This window comes from Stegostoma tigrinum, chromosome 22 (assembly GCF_030684315.1).
Source record: "Stegostoma tigrinum isolate sSteTig4 chromosome 22, sSteTig4.hap1, whole genome shotgun sequence".
In the NCBI taxonomy this organism is placed as follows: domain Eukaryota; kingdom Metazoa; phylum Chordata; class Chondrichthyes; order Orectolobiformes; family Stegostomatidae; genus Stegostoma; species Stegostoma tigrinum.
In genome coordinates this window covers 14,698,932-14,715,919 of record NC_081375.1, presented here as the reverse complement: position 1 = coordinate 14,715,919, position 16,988 = coordinate 14,698,932, and the positions used below count along the sequence as shown (strand labels likewise).

General features: G+C 36.7%; 1 protein-coding gene across 8 annotated transcripts in view; it reads left to right on the top strand.

Annotated features, from left to right (window-relative positions):
* The window catches only part of LOC125463570 (E3 ubiquitin-protein ligase rnf213-alpha-like), a 205,762-nt gene that overhangs the window by 71,179 nt on the left and 117,595 nt on the right, over window positions 1-16,988 (top strand). For all 8 annotated transcript variants that reach the window (XM_048554962.2, XM_048554967.2, XM_048554969.2 and 5 more), the window contains 10 exons: window positions 654-849; window positions 1,489-1,544; window positions 3,460-3,619; window positions 7,529-7,690; window positions 12,040-12,138; window positions 12,941-13,063; window positions 13,158-13,347; window positions 15,449-15,622; window positions 15,716-15,856; window positions 16,221-16,831. In XM_048554962.2, the coding sequence (XP_048410919.2) occupies window positions 654-849; window positions 1,489-1,544; window positions 3,460-3,619; window positions 7,529-7,690; window positions 12,040-12,138; window positions 12,941-13,063; window positions 13,158-13,347; window positions 15,449-15,622; window positions 15,716-15,856; window positions 16,221-16,831 (1,912 nt within the window). The remainder of the gene's footprint in view (window positions 1-653; window positions 850-1,488; window positions 1,545-3,459; window positions 3,620-7,528; window positions 7,691-12,039; window positions 12,139-12,940; window positions 13,064-13,157; window positions 13,348-15,448; window positions 15,623-15,715; window positions 15,857-16,220; window positions 16,832-16,988) is intronic.

Genomic DNA, 16,988 nt, shown 5'->3' with positions numbered 1-16,988 from the left:
GCCATACACCTTCCTTGTCATCCAATCCCCAAAACCCCAAAACATAGCTAACCCCCCAAAACCTGCACATCCTGGGACATTACGGGGTAAGTTTTAGCATGGCCAATCCACCAAACCTGTATATCTTTGGACTTGAATTAGGTGATCTCAGAAATAGAAGACCATGCTTCCAGCCTATTATTGCCAGACCATGATGCAGATTAGTCAAGATTTCTGCTCTTTGTCCCTATCCAGTGATCACGTCTGGAAAATATGTGCCGGTCAAAATGATGGCATGATCTTTATAGCTTGATAGCATTTACTGTCAAATTTCATGGAATGAATGGACTATTGGTGATACATCAGATTATTATTCATGCCTCTGTAAACATAATTTAAATGGGGGAGAACGATATTGATATCTCAGGCAACAAAATTATTATTTGTTTTCTTGATTGTCTGAATTCTGATTCATAGTTAGAGAAGAGTTTGAAGTATTAATCTTTTCACACCTAACCACCTTTCACAACGTATGTCGATTGTGTTTAATTTTTAATAAAATCTTCTTATTTGTAAAAGGCCTTGAAGTAAATCCCTTTGAAAATATTTGTGGTTGTGTATCTGTGCATACAATAATATATAATCTGTCTAACTTTGTGAATTACTTTAATAAGGGATCTCCTTGATCTGATGGACAAGAACAAACATTTAGCAACAGTAGATAGACTATTACTTCGGTCTTGGTTCAGCTTATTGCCTATGGAATTTTTGCCTGACTACTTAAAAATGATGACACCTGACCTGTTTGATGTTCTCCAAGGAATCTTCCATAGATTGAGAAACAATAGTACCATTTCAAGCATAAATAAGGTGTGTGTTTGACAACAGCGACGTGTTTAATGTTCCCTCTGAGCAAACCAATTAAAGTTTATAGAAAGTACAGATTCACTTTTGTATTTTTTTTAAAGAAAAGAGCTCCAATCGTTTGATCTCAGTTTTTAAATGGGAACATGTTGCCCTTGACGGTTTTCCCAAATAAAGTGGATGTTGGACTTAAAACAAAAATATTGGTTGTTAATTGTTTGGAATGTATCCTTATGATAAGATCTGATACAAATATAACTCTTCCCTCTCTGACAACTAGTACCCAGAAACAAGTTGTAAGTTTTCAAAGAAATTGGTGTCCAGTCTATGTTGCAATTAGTGGAAATGTGTTAATCACGATCACTACACCTGGTTTAGGGATTAAACAATTTAACCCCCTTTGTATGCATTTGAGCATTCAGATGCTCTTTTTTCAAAGCACTTAATGATGTATGTATTTTCTTGATTGGGCAGAAGGTTTGTGATATACCTTGGAATCACAATGATGACCTGTATTGTAGACTTTACAAAGCATATACTTACAGACATGGACACTTTACTTAAACTTTAATACAAAATATTTTTGGGCATTGAATTAGTAAATTTTATCTTAATTATGTTGTATTTTATCTCTTACGCTTATAGAATTTAGAAAATCTGTTGAAACATGTGAAAGAAAATGTGGACAGTCATCAAAACAGGTACACTGGTTTTTAATAAAAAAATATGTCCATCTAATCTCTATATCAGAATTGTTCTACTATTGTAAACACATTCCTAGACCAAAAATTGTGTCCTATAAGGAGAGATTGATTAAACTACATCTATGTTCCTGGTGTTTAGAAGAATGAGAATGATTGGAAGGTATCAAATTCTTAAGGGGCTAGATCAGATAGGTACTGCAATGATGTTTGTCCTGTCTGGGAAGTTCTAACTGTCTCAAAAGGTGTTGAGCATTTTAAGACTGAGATGCGAAATCTCTTCACCCGAAGGATGGGCCATTGGAATTTTCTAACCTGGAGAGCTGTAGATGCTCAGTTGTTAAACACATTCAAGATGGTAATCAATAGATATTTGGATTTTAAGGGTAGTATGGGTCATGCAAATAAATGAGGGAAGCTGAAGTTGAGGGAAAAAGTAACAGTGATTAACCAATATGTTGAATTACAGAAGAGATTTAAAGCGCCCTATGTCTTATGCTTCCTATTCCTTATGTCCTCATCTATCTTTTGCGCCTTAATTCTGTCACATTTTGGTTTAAATTGGTATTGTCCAGCACATTAGGCACTACCCACATGTGGCTAATTGTAATCCTTGTAATGTTTGATGCCCAGCAATTAAAACAGAATGGATCTGGCAGCAAACAAATGACTATTATATAACCTTTTTACTGAAATGGATATATGTACAAACCACTTTTTTAAATTACAAGGCAGCATCTGTCAACATCTTTGTTGACATGTTTCTCAAATTTCAATTCCCTTTCTATCAAATCTAATGTTACTTGGCATAGAAGCCTTTCAGTATAATAATAGCTTTACTCTATTTTGAACTAAAAGTCTGCCAGATTGTGCAATGGCTCTCAGCATCTGTATTTTCCTTTCAATGATGGAAATCTGTTTGTTAGCTAAGTATATGGGACCTTCAGCTTTTTAAATTAGGACACAGAGCACCAAAAATAGGGATGTTTTACTGAATCTCCATGAAGATCCAATTAGGACCACTGAGAAGTTGCAAAGGAGATTTACTAACATAATTCCAGGGATTAGGTCATGAGAAAGGAGGTGGTTAGTTACAAGGTTCGATTGGGAAGACTTGAGTTGTTCTCTAGTAGTGAAATAGGGGAGATTTAGAGAAGATTTAATCGAGGTGTGCAAGATCACGTCAGACTTCAATTTAAAAAGAGACATTCATTATTCTATGTTTTTGGATGTACTTAGGATTTGGGCAAGAAATGTAGGTGGTATGTGTGAAAGAATTGTACAGAAATATAACTTTTGGTTTTAATGAGAATTTTGCAAGTTGCAATGCATAGAAGAATTTTCAATAATACTTTTGCATAAAATCAATGGAGAAAATGTTTACAAAATTGAAACTATCAGAGAGATTTTGAAATAATCAGAAAGGGATGGTTTACTATTTTGGGAAGCAGTTTGGAATTGTCTGTAATTTGTATATAAATTGATTATTTGTAATTTGTATGTGTACATAAATCTGTACTTACAAATGTGAACCTGCATTTCTTTAGCTGAGGTGGGATAAAGTATATCATAAACAAAAGCATGGAATGTAGTGTAAACTTCTGCATGCCAGCTCCCAGAGGTTTGGTCTGAATTGTGCATGCTTGTGTTTCATTTTGCCCATTTCAAATTTTAGTGTGGTAATTTTGGATGCCAGTTAATCTTGGGGATCTCTAAAAGCCTGCAATTTGATTCTTTCCTATAGATTATAAATTGCAGCCTATTTCTGTATCATAAGTTCTCTTTTACTATTCTTCAATTTAAAGATATGTATCTGATCATTGGCAAACAGCAGTTCATCTTTATGATTACTTTTACTTTCATAATTTTTGTAATTATTTTATTATGAGAAATCAAAATGTCTTTCCTCTTCTAGTGATCTTGGTGATGAATGCATAGACCTGTGCATGAAGACCAGTTTGAAAATCCACGAAAAAATATGTAAATCTCGCAAAGACAAAAGCGATGTAGAAATCATTGCCGTTTCTATTGCATTAATTAGCAAGCTTGGTGAACTTAAAAAATCCTCATTAAAGGTATCAGTAAAAAAAGACACTGACATTTAATAATATACATGTTTCATAAGCAAAATTATTTTCTTAAAATTATTTGTGTGAGATGCTGTGTATTTTCTGTCAAACTAGATGATGAGGAAAACTTTTTTGGAGTAGCATATAAAAGATATGATGTAATGGCTGTAGCACATTTAAGGTGGTGGTTTGGCTTTTCATGCTTCTGCTAGCTTTCTGCAAGAGCAACTCTGCTCATTTTACTTACCTATCTTTTCACAATAGCCCTGTAAATTCTGTTTCTCCAGATAATTTTTCAGTTCCATTTTTTGAAGGCTTTGATTGAAACTACCTTTGCCACACTTTCTGGGTTTGCCTTCCAGATCTTAACTATTAACTGCATTAAAATGCTTACCCACATGTCACTTTTGCTTCTTTTATCACGTCATCTTAAATCAATCTTATTTTGGTTCTTGATTCTTCCATGAACAGCTGTATAGATTCTCTGTGATTTTGAACAAGTCTTACTTAAATTTCTTCTTTTGAGTATTTTCTTGTCTCAGGCCGAAGAGCTTTATCTCTTCCAGTCTGTTCACCTAAATTGAAATTTCTTGTCTTTAGAGCCATTGTTGCAATTTTTGTTTTACACCCTGTATTAATGCCTTTACATCTTTCCTAAGATGTGGTGCTCAAATCTGGACGGTGTACCCCAGTTGAGATTAAACTAGTATTTTATACAAATATTCGTAACTCCCTTGCTTTTGTATACCATGTCCTTATTTATAAAGCTTAGTATTGCATATACTTGATAACTGTTTTCTCAACTTAACCTGCCTTATCACCTTCAGTGGTATGTGAACATATACCTCAATGTTCCCCTACATCATGATCCCCTTCAGAATTGTGACTTCTTTAATATTGCCTTTCTCTATCCTGTCTACCAGAGTTAATCAGTTTACACTTTATCATCTGCCAACCGTTTCATCAGCCTGTGCAATCTGTCTTGAAGGGTATTCATATACTCTGTACAGTTAATAATACTTACAAATTTTGTGTAATTCACAAATTTTGAAGTTGTACCTTGTATATCTAAATCTAGGTCAGTAAGTGACTCAGTAACCATAATTTTAAGACATGGCAAACCAGGTCGGTCAAGTGGAATGTGTTATCTGTACATAATATGTGGGGAGTCATGGATCTTATCACTCTGCAGTAACCATGTTTGCGGGAAGTGCTTCCAGCTGCAGAAGCTTGGGCTGTGAGTTTTGGGGCTCAAGCAGCAGCTAGAGACACTGTGGCACATCCATGAGTTATGTGGTCAGCATGTTTATAGATGTAGTCGTGCTACAGCTTATTTGCCTGGAAGAAGGAAAATGATGGGTGACCACCAGTAAATCCAAAAGAAACAGGCAAATAAAGCAGGAGTTCCACCAGGGCCCAGCTCATAAATCAGTTGTCCATTTTGGTCCCTCGGAAATTATGCAGGCCAAACAGATCAAGTGCCAGCTGTGGAACATTTAGGAGATGGTCAAATCAGTTATATTATGAGTTAGAGATTGACATGATACAATCCAGCATAAGAAAAATCAATTGGCAGAGACTGACTTCAGTGTGCCAAAAGCAGAAGCCACACAACACCAGGTTATAGTCCAACAGATTTATTTGAAATCATAAGCTTTCAGAGTGTAGCCCCTTCATCAGGTGAAGAGGGGCTACACTCCGAAAGTTGCCAGCCAATTTGAAATAAACCTGTTGGACTATAACCTGATGTCGTGTAACTTCTGACTTTGCCCATCCCAGTCCAGCACCAGCACCTCCACTTCAATGTGGCAAGAACATGGAAGGGCAAGTTTGCTTGGAACAAGAGGTTTGTGAGAAAAAAATGACTGAATAATGGGCAGATATTTTGGGGACAGTTAAGGTATATTCTGTGTGATTGGAAATGTAAGATAAACAAATCCAAAATTTCCTGGATCACAACAGAGGTAGAAATTAACATTAGAAGGGAGAAGTGTGCTTGTGACAAGTATAAGGCAGAAACTACAATTGAGACACACGGAAAAATCGAAGATTTAGAGGGGCAGTGAAAAATCAAATAAGAGAAGTGATGAAGAATTGTAAGAAAAGATTACCAGCTAATATAAAGCGGAATCCCAAAGTCTTCTGTAGGCATAAAAATAGTTAAATAAAACTGGTTAAAGGAAAGGTAGGGCCGATTAAGGGGATTCACAGCTGGAGGCAGGGAATATGGTGTAGTTATAAATGAATACTTTGCATCTATCTTTACAAAAGAGGAAGGTGCTGCCCAGACCATGAGGAAGAAACTCTGATTGCAAAAAGAACTTCGAAATTAATACGATATTGGATCTGGATGTGAGTTTGCTCGCTGAGCTGGAAGGTTAGTTTTCAGATGGTTTGTCACCATTCTAGGTAACATCATCAGTGAGCCTCCGATGAAGCGCTGGTGTTATGTCCCGCTTTCTATTTATCTGTTTAGGTTTCCTTGGGTTGGTGATGTCATTTCCTGGATATTGGATAGAATGTTGGGACTTAAGGTTGACAAGGCGTCAGGACTGCATGAGATGCATAAGAGAATTTTGAGGAAAGTGAGGGTAGAAGTTGAAAGGATACTGATCATAATCTTTCAGTCTTCCTTTGACTCCGGAGACACTAGAAGACTGGAGAATGCAAATATTAGAGATTTCTTCAAGAAAAGTCATTAGGATAATCCCAACAATTACAGACAATTCAGTTTAACTTGGTTGGAAGCAAGTATTTGGGTCAGAATTATAGTCACATGGATAAAGGTAGGTTGCTTAGAAACAGTCAGCATAGATTTCTAAAGAGGAAATCATGTTAAACTAACTTACTGCCATTTTTTGAAGAGGTAACAAAAGCCCAATAGGGCGATGCTGCTGATGTGATCATATACTTGGATTTGCAGAAGGCGTTTGGTACAGTGTTACACAGCAGACTTGTGAGGAGATTTACTGTTCATGGTATAAAAGGATTAGTAGCAACGTGGATATAAAATTGACTGTATGATAGGAAACAGAGGGTAATGGTCTGTTAAATTCTTTTGGTCTGGAGAAATGTTTGTAGTGGAATATTAATGATCTTCATCAATCTGGGATTGCTGGATTTGTTTGTTTTACTTTTACTCCTTGTGGAAATGTAACTCAATTGAACCAAGCCATCTTCTCATTGAAGGCAGACTGTTGTTCAGGCGAAGTTTTACCTTCCAATCGTTGTTTCCAATATGTTAGATCTGCTCTCCCCAAAATAATGCTTTTACTCTGAATTGCTCCTTATATTTTTCCATGAAATTTGTGACTTTGTATCCCTTAAATTTTTCCCTCCTGATCTACTTGATCCACCTCACTTTTGAACCAGATCTAGCAGGGCTTCCTTTCTTGTTCAGTCAGTAATATACCAATCTAGAAAATTGTCTTGAGCACACTTATAAAGATTTACCCCTTTCTGCTCTTGAAATTACTATTATTATCGTTGTCTGCATTAGAATAATTTAAGCCCCCATTGTAACTACTGTACAGTTCTTGACCATGTAATTGTTATCCAAATTTCTCCTTTACATCTTTCTCTATAAGTTGGTAGCCTGTAGAATACACAGAATATTGTGGAGTAACTTTGGACTGTTTAAGCTCTAACCAAATAGATTCTCCCCAACATTGTAATGTTTTTGTTAAGCAATGTTCCCAAGTCTCCATTATTGCTTTGACATCATATTGTCATGTGGCTACTTGTGCTTGCAGCTCACTGGTTTTATGTTCCACACTCTGCATAATATCAATGCAGTTTAAGTAATGTCATTTACATTAATAGTGTGAAAAAATTAGGTTTCATGCATTTATTGTAATATGCTTTAAGTGATCCTTTTAAGAGGGAAAAACAACTAACATGTCTTTTTAAACTTAGATCGCAGGTGAGAAATCTCAAAAGGAGGAAACCCCAGTGATGGAAAACACTCAAGCACTCTTAAAGACTGCTTTGACAATTACAAGAAGTTGGCTAAAAGATGTCCTCAGTGGAGATCTGTTTTCTGAATACGATATTTCAATCAATCAGTCTGAGTTGCAGGTAAGGTAGTTGGAGTCTCAGTTAATTTACCTCTTAAGATATGAGAGATTATGAAATGTGGGGTTTAGTCTATTTACCATAATTGGGTGTAATTGTTAACGTAAATTATTGTCTTTGTGTTTAATATGCGTTTATTTATCTGTGCAATTATAGGAGCTGTTTGTTTATTTGGTATCCATTACTGGTTCAATCCGTTCACAGTAATTTAATTCATGATTGAAGTAATTTCAGAGGAAGGGCTTGAATTAGCATCTTCTGAAAGTAGTTACATTAACCTTCAGGGTAGTAATCTCCACGTTTATCCTGATGCCAACTGCTATTCATTAGAGGAATAAAAAAAGCAAGTTAAACGTGTAAAGAACTGGTATAAAAGGGAATTGTTCAGATTCTTGGAACAGGTACTAAAGGTACTGGAAATGTAAATTTGCTGGATAAACATTAGCTGAAACAAGGCTGAAAGTCATGTCCAAGCTTGGAGTATAGTACTATTCTATGCATTTGAACTGTAAGTGGTTTAATGCCTTAAATTCAGAAATTGATAATTAGAATTAGCACAATCTTTCCCTAAATCCAATATATGTTGTTGATAGTTTTAGACAAAGAATATCAATTACATCATGTAGTTACCCTCAGGTGTTCAATTTGAATTGGCTGTTGATTGAAGTTGGCCCACTGACAACTAGGTGACAACCACTAATTGTTGTGAAAAATCCATCTGGTCCTCTAATGACCTTTAGAAAGAGAATCTACCATCCTTATCTAATCTGGTCTGCATATAATCCAGATTCACAGCGTGTTCTACGTTCTATGTTCTATAACTCTCTTCGAGGTACAGATTGATTAGCTGGGAGTGCAGTCAGCTGTTGGATCCTTATCATATTCCCAAATTGTCCTGCATTGGCCTGGTCATGTAAGGTTTGGTCATGGGTGTCGCTGGCTGGGCAAGCATTTATTTCCTATCCATAGTTACCTTCAGGAAGTTGGTGGGGATCTGCCTTCTTGAACAACTGCAGTCCATGTGCTGTAGGCAGGTTGCTTTCTATCTTGCTGTGGTTTCCATCACTTTGGTGTGATTAACTGTTTTCTTTCAATTCATACTCTCCTGTTCAATTCAAATTGCTCTCTTCTGTTGCTCTCATATCAATGCACTACACGCATGCTGTTGTCAAATTGTTCTGATCATATAGCTAATCTGCTAATCCCTTCCATATAAAACTCATATAGCAGCAGTGAGGGAGGGAGAAAGCAAAGTGAAGAAGTAGAAAGGAAGCTAAAATGTCAAGGATGGCAGAAAGCTGAGAGAAAAGCTGACTGGAAGGGGTGTTCGTGAACCAGTACATTTGCCAAATGGAGTTGGAGGAAGGTAGAAGAGCGTTGTTCAGTTGTGTATATATAAAGTGTTTTGAACAAAATTATTGAAGTAGAGGCTCAGACAGTTGATGGTGCATGGTGGAGGGGGAAGTGGTTACGATTCAGCAAGATTAACAGAGGCATGACATACACCAGAGCAGTACTCATTCTTGGTTATTAAATGTCCAGAAAAAAATAAACAAAGAGGAAGAGAAATAAGCAATGTCAGTCAAAGAATCTATCCTTGCACTAGAGCTTGGAGCAGGTATGAAATAGTGAAAAAGCTGAATTTATTTGCTCTAGAATTAAAAAGTAGGAAGGGACATATTATTTTACAATGTTACAATATAGGCAAATGTGGTAGTCATGTAATAAGATCGCTCAAACAGCAACGTGGTGTTGAAGCCAAATGATGTCTTTTAACAATGCTAGTTGTGAAATAAGTATTAGCCAGATGCTAGGAAAACACTCCTACTGCTCTTCAAATGTTCCTATGTGATCCCTTAAGTTCACCTGAGAAGGTGGACAGATTTAGTGTTTCACATAAAGATATTTATCCACAAACAGTGTGATGCTTCCTCAGTGATAGATTATGGTAATGACTAAACTTTAAAAAGTAATTCATTTACTCTGGTACATCAGATGCTTCATGAAACCTGCTAAATAAACTTGGGTTTCTGTGTCTCATTTTTACTATTCTGCAGAGTTAACCTAGAGTGTGCTTTAGTCTCTGGTGAGGGGTTTGTCTTGGAGTCAAGGGTGTTGCTACAGACTGATTTAGATTCGAATGTAGCACCTTGATAGTTTTTTGGATTCAACATTGAGTTCAACAACTTTAGACTGTATCTCTGCTCCCATTTTGATTCTGTATTTTCTGTAGGTTTTGGTTTTTGTCTTGTTTTGGCAGCTGCTATTCATATCTCTGTGATTCCAACTTCCTCTAGATACATTCTATATTTTGTGATTTTCTCCAAAGACAGGCTGGGTAAATATAATAATGTAAGTGACGGAGAACTGGAAGGGCTTCTGCAATGTGTCCAGGACTACGCTCTAATTTAGTAAATCCGACAAGACAAAAAATGGAAGTGGATAGTGTGACTAGAAATCCCAATTTCACTGACACAATCCAAGTGCTTCACTAAAAGTCCCAGTGTCCTGATCGTTTTCTTCATATTGCTCAAATGACTAGGTTTTCGGCTGTGTTGAGCCGTTCCCCTTTTCCCTTGCTCTGTTCCATTTACTTACTTGTGGTTTGCCCTTAAGCGCCCTTGCTTGTCCATTCTGTCAGCAAACTTTGGCCATTCTAGGACTCAGTGGAGAAGGCCAGCAGGGTAATTTGAGGTGCAAGGGTGAACTAAGCAGATTTAAGTTCATTGTATGACATTTGTTGAATTTTAATGCAGTTTGGTAAACTTGCAAGGGCAAAAGAATGGCAGTGTGGGAAATGAAAATATCACACTAATGTATCATGGATCCTCTTCACAAGTTAGAATACCATAGATTTGTGGATGTGAATAGAAAGCAAGTTGTTCTTCTTTAACCTTGTTGCACCTAATCTTCAGCTGCAGTTCAGTTAGCATGCATCATAAATAATTGATTCCATGAAGCCTTGAATTTTTTTCTATGAAGCGGGTTATACAGGTTATAATCTGGGACAGAAAGAAAAACTCCTTTATTTACACTGGAATTTAAGGCATAGTAGATGTGTGATAGCGGTGTATTGCAATTTAATCTTTAATTTTTCCTTATGAATGATAACGCCAATATATTGCAGAAGCATCAAACTTATGGTTACAGTCGAATAAGCTTTGGAAAAGCCCTGGGTAGATATTTTGATTGTGCCTGTCAAATTCCATATTAGTTAGGAGGTTCTGGATTTTTACCTAATGATGTAGATTAAGAGAGTTGTGATATTTGCCATCGATACTTGGTGTTCACCTGTTGTTGTACCTGTCAGTTGTGAGTCAGACATTTCATTATTGCCAGCTTTTCCAGTCCGGATAATTGAATGGGTTAATTCATGGCTATATGAATACCAGTTGGACCTTGGAAAAGCCAACCAGTTAAGACACTGTACTGTTCTCTCATGCTTCTGTTGGTGTGATGTTAGTGCTGTCAATGAAGAGTGTACAGATTCACAGATAAATCCAAGCATGGGAATTCCATTGACTTGCATTATTAAATTCCTCTGTTTCATTCTGAATGATAATTTCTTTTCTAGAGGTCTGTAGGGATGAGCGAGAGCCCAATGGATGCAAGCAGGCGACCAGTAGTGAAGGCAGTAAAGATAAAGTAACCAAAGTCCTACCAGACCACAGGGCTGCTTTCTCAATCAAGAGGGACAATTGGTGGTTTGTTCTCAGGGTCACCACATAGGAAGCGAGGGAAGAGGTTGAGGAGAAGCGTCCTACATGGTCACTTCAACCAGTGCAGGGATTCAGCCCACGTTGTCATTTTTACACTACATCACAAACCAGCTCTCCCACCAACTGAAATAATTGATGCGCCCCCCCCTCCCCAAAATAAAGCACTAATTCATAAGAATTACAATGATTGATCTGTAAGAAATCATGGAGGTAATTTGTAGGGGGTCATGGAAGTTATTTACTCCCTTAACCACCTCGGAATGGGAAATTGACAAACAGGATTGTGTAAGAGCAAGGGAATTAGGTTGAAGCAGATAATTCAGCTTCAGACTGGACAGATTCACATAAGTAAGTAAAAAGGAGTGTGGGAAAAGCTGGAGTTTTTGGGCTATCACATAATTAAAATTGAAATTGCACTTAAAAGAGGCACACCTGTGTCTCCTCCATTCTTATAACTTTGTGAAATGCTTTGGGATGTTTCATATTGAAGCTGTAAAAATAAATGCAAGTTGTTGTTACTGGACCTGTTGGTAATGCAGTCTATTGTTAGTGGTTTGTTTTGTTGTGCCTTGTTTCCAGACATTTTCAGATAAAGCTGTATTGGAATAAAACATTCTACATTTGTTTATAAAGGTGTGGGTCACGCTTGTAACTTTAGACTTTGGATGTCAAAAGTGGACTTCCATGTGGAATGAAGGGCTATTGAGTGACCTGGAAGGACGAATAAAGAAGGTAGTGTATCCCCAATCAAATACATATCGCATGTATGAGTGTTGATAAGGTAGTCTGTTGAACTTACAACTTTTAAATTATCTATCTTGTCATTCCTTACTGCAGCGGCCAAAATTTGATCACTGTCAGCAGCTCTTTTGCCCATGTGGATTTGGGAATGATTTTAAGCAGTGTGTAAAGAGAAGGGAATACACCTATGAAGCACGAATGTATTCTGACCAAAGATTCCTCCACACTTCATATTAGTATCAATAAGTAAAAAGTTGAATCAAAGTGCTGAGGCCAGTTGTAGTGTTGCACCAACAGGATCCAAGTAACTTGGTGCAAACCAAGGATCTTGAGGCATTCCTGATTTGTATGTCTCTGCAGTGTTCCATTTGGTATACGTATCTACTGTGTCACTATGAGAACGATATGACTAAACATTGCTGAAAAGGGAAATGATTTTCATACTTGCATCCTTTGTGGTGTAGTATTAGTTCCTGATGAATAATAGTTTCGTCGATCTTGTAGAACCCTAGTTATTGTGCTTAATCTATTAGAAATAATTTGTAATGTTTAATTGCTTGAAAGAATACAATTTTTGAATGGTTCCTGAAAAATTAGCAGGTGATCAGTTATTTTTGCAACATGAATTATTGATGTGCATTCATCTTATATAGTTGCTTCAGCAGGAATCATGAAATATTGCCATTGTTGTACAGGGACTTGAATAGTCTTAATCTGACTAACCTTCATGCATCTGCAATTCTGTTCCAGACTGAGTTTAAAAAAAAAATAACATTCTTTATCTTATCATCAGAGAAGTCATGTCGGTCAGATAGAAATTTATTGCTCCAAACACGAGGAGTTAAGCAGTTTGCAACCTTTGATTGCAAAATGTTTGGAGAACTGTGCATTTGATGCTGTCCATTCGATATGTCAGGTAACATCATTACAAAGCTATTTGGATATTTGTAATTTTCAAAGATTGGCTTACACTTTGCATGCAATATTTATTTATATTTCACCCCTTCTAGGACAAATCTGAGGGCAAGCTTTTAGATAAATTGTTACATTATGATTTAACCAAATTTGGAAAATTGTTGTCAACAATAATTGAAAAATCCTGGCTGAAAGACCAGGAAGGAAAGTTTTTGGAAGATCATGATTCAGTTGTGAAGCATTTACTTGATTGGTCAGCTGCACAAACTATCTTTAAAGTGCAAGGTATGACAATGATTTTAGTATGTTTCATTTACTAAGCAATAGTGATTGTTGATGGCCTTTATTCTACCTGTTCCAGTGACTCAAAGCTAGCTCACCATACCTTGACTGCCATTTTCCTCTGTGCCTGGCTGTGAGCCACTGGGCATCTGACAAAAGATATTTTTGAGTCGTGATTCCCATGCTACTCACTGTCACAATTAAACCAATTCTTCCCCTTACTGTCAACTATTTCCTGTATTGTCTTTTTTCTCTTTCTTTATTCTGAAGAGAATTTTGCTTCAGCTGGTGGTAAAGTGATGAGAGTCTAAATTACTTCGTTGGTTGGCTTCAATTCAAAATGCAAGAATTCTTATCTCTTAACTCTGATCCCAAGCTCCTGGCTTTTTCCAAATCACGCTGTACTAAAATATATTCCATTATTTCTTCTCATTTGCCCTCTTTCTCACCATCTTGTTTTTGAAAATAGCTGAACTTCCTTGTTCCAACTTGTTTGGCCCAACTCCCATGATCCAACATTTCCTTCTTATTGGGAGATCATTGGTGCATGGGAAGGCCACTTGACCTATCGGACTGGCTCCAACCCTACACCCACCAAAGCCCATCTCAAAATGATCCTTGACTGTTCTGTATCAAACATCTGTTAACTCACCCTTGGAAATATTTAATATTGAAGCGTTTGAATCTTCCACCTGTTTTCTACGCAGCGCAAGTTTGATTGCAAGGTTTTGCTGGAGAGTGGGAGCCGTGGAGTTGGGAATATTGAGGGCAAGTGGGCTATACACATCCACTTTTCCAAATGAGCACATAGATGCAGTTGTCCTGTAGTTTTGGTGTCAGCAAACGCAGCCTTATTTTTAAAGTGCACCTCTGGTTCTAGATTCTTCATGATAAAAAGTAAAAATCCTTTCATCAGCCAATCTGTTATGCTTCCTCAGAATCTTGTGTTTCTGCTCTGGCTTGCCAATGATCAAACCAACTCTGTCACATATCTTGACTTTTTTTCAAATTGCTGTCAGCAACACCACCTGAGAACCTACCTTAAAATTTTTCACTTAATAATGAGCTGGAATTTTGCCCTTTTCATGTTTTGGGCTACATTGTCTTGCTGTACTGTGCCTATGTCAACTACTGCACTGAAACTTATAAGTAGTTTTTCAAATCTGCGTACCACAGACTCCTGTATTACAGTGACTAAAAATATACCTACTTTGATAACTCACTTCTGACCCTTTTTACTCTGTATTTATACTGTACATTGTACATGAATTACTTTTGTCCTACAAATCTTTTTTTTAACCGTTTCCTTCACACTTACATGAAAGATAACTAAATCTCTCTTGTAATAAGTAAATCTCTCTTAAAATCTCTCTTCTGTTTTGTCCCTAATACAATCTTTTTAGTACTCATCTTTGCATTGTTGAAAGTTTCCCCTTGATGACAGCATCCACAGTACAGAATTAAATACCTTGTGTGTTGCTGGTGACTTATTTTTCTTTTCTTTTGTGTTCTGAACTATTAAATACAAATCTGGCATCAAGTCTTAAGTGAATCCAGATTCTTCCAGTTTAATGTTGCGAAACCAAAGTTATCATTTTTTGGCTTTCTTTAACTTTCTTTTTAAATTGGATCAATCAGTCTGCCAGTTTAAACCAAGTCTGCTGACTGGTGAGGTTTAGTTTCAGCCCTCACATCCATTTTGTCACCAAGATTACCTTGCACTTTCAAAACATTGTTGACTTCTATCTCTTCAGTGAAGACTCTAACCTCCATTTTTACCACTGCCAAGTACAACTTCCTTAATATCCTCTATTTTTGCTCCCACCTTCTCTAAACTGAAATGTAAGTAGGTGTTTTTGACTTGCCCTTGTTCGCACATAACCCTGTATTATCACTACTCTAGTATTCAGCAGATTCCCTCTGCACCTTGTAACTGTTTTGAAATGCGAGATGTGGTAGCAGTATTCCTGAGAAAAACCAAATATGCATAGATGTTCAATTTGATCAAATTGTAATTTTAACATAACTGTTATGAGCTGAAATTAATGTTTGTTATTGTCTCCCTGTACATCTTAACTGTTGCAATTTAATATATTGTGAATAGGAACGGATAGTAAACTTATTGATACGCTGTCATACGAGGCTCGTCATTTGATGGCAATAGCAGATTCAGTGTTCATGGATATGATGAACAGACTTTTAGATGGCTCCATAAAAATAAAACATTTGGACTTGATCTTAAAAAAGAAAAGAAGCTTTATGGCTTTGCACAACACAAGTAGGTTGTTTTTGAATAAATTGTTGTGCTTAAAAATATTTTCACATGTAAATGGTAGTTCTGAAAAATTTTAAGGCAAAATTCTTGTTGCAGGAACGGATGGGCCCTTCAATGGAAAAACCCTACGACAGTTGTTAACTTTGCGAAAAGAGGAATTTGAAGCATTCAATGAGGAAAGTAATTGGATGGACAGCCTCTTGAAAATGTGTAGAAAAATCAATGAGTTTGTAAAAGGTAATTTTTTTTGCTTTCTTTTGCTTTAATTTTACAGCATTTTGGAGAACTGTGTTTCAGGGTTTGCTGTGCAGGTGTGGAGAGGCGATTGCAGAGGCTAGAAATCTTGAATGTGACCATTGGCTGCTTACTTTTTCATGTATAACCCTAGAAGATTTGTACTTCTGCAGTATGATGTTTCTCCCTTAATTTTCTAAGTTGCAAATTTCCTCCAGTATTTTTATAAAGAAGCATTTTGGTATATGGCATTACAAGTTATCTGTTGAGCAAAGGAAAATATTTTTCACAAAGTATGATTCCATATGGGAGGGGGCTGGGTTATATTGCTGCAAACTATTAAATCATTATCTGTCTTTAATTGTAGTGGAAATTGAAGAACTTGAAAAACTGGTTGGAACCAATGTTGAATCAAAGGCTTTAAGTGAACTGGTGACCATAAAGCAGGTCAAAGATTTGGAATTTTTCCCCACTCAGGTTACCTACTTCATTTTAACTGAAAAGCTGAAAGAAATGGCAAAAAGCATTCATACTTTCAAAGATAGCTATGTTTTACAAATGTGCTGGGAAAAGGAGGCCAAAGCATTGTGCGAAGAAGATACATCTAGTGATGAAGAAACATCAGAGTTGACATCTTTGGTATCTCTCGAAGGCGTTCATGCAATGATATGGGAACCATGTCTGGATAAGTATAAGGGAATATTTAAAAAGCTAAAGGAAGGGAGTCTTATGCTTGAAGAGGTCAATATCATTTTTAAAGACTTTGTCAATCGCTATGAAGATCTAAGGAGTGATTTTGAGATTATGTGTCGAATAGATATGAGCGCTAAAGGCAACTGGATAGAAAAACGAATCCAACAAATTCGGGAATACCACCAACTGCATTTGGCTGTTGAATCTGCCCAAGTAATTATGAAAGCACAGAATGTGTTGAAGCTTACTGGAGATTTTAATGTTCTGCAAACTCTAATACGTGTGGTAAGTTATTTGTTAATCCTTTCATGGGATGTGGACATTATTGTTATTGCCTGTTGGTAATTGTCTAGAAGGCAGTAGTGATGAATTGTCATCTTGAACCGCAGCAGCCCATGTAGGGGTGCACACCGTGCTATCCTTGACCTTCTAGGTGGTAGAG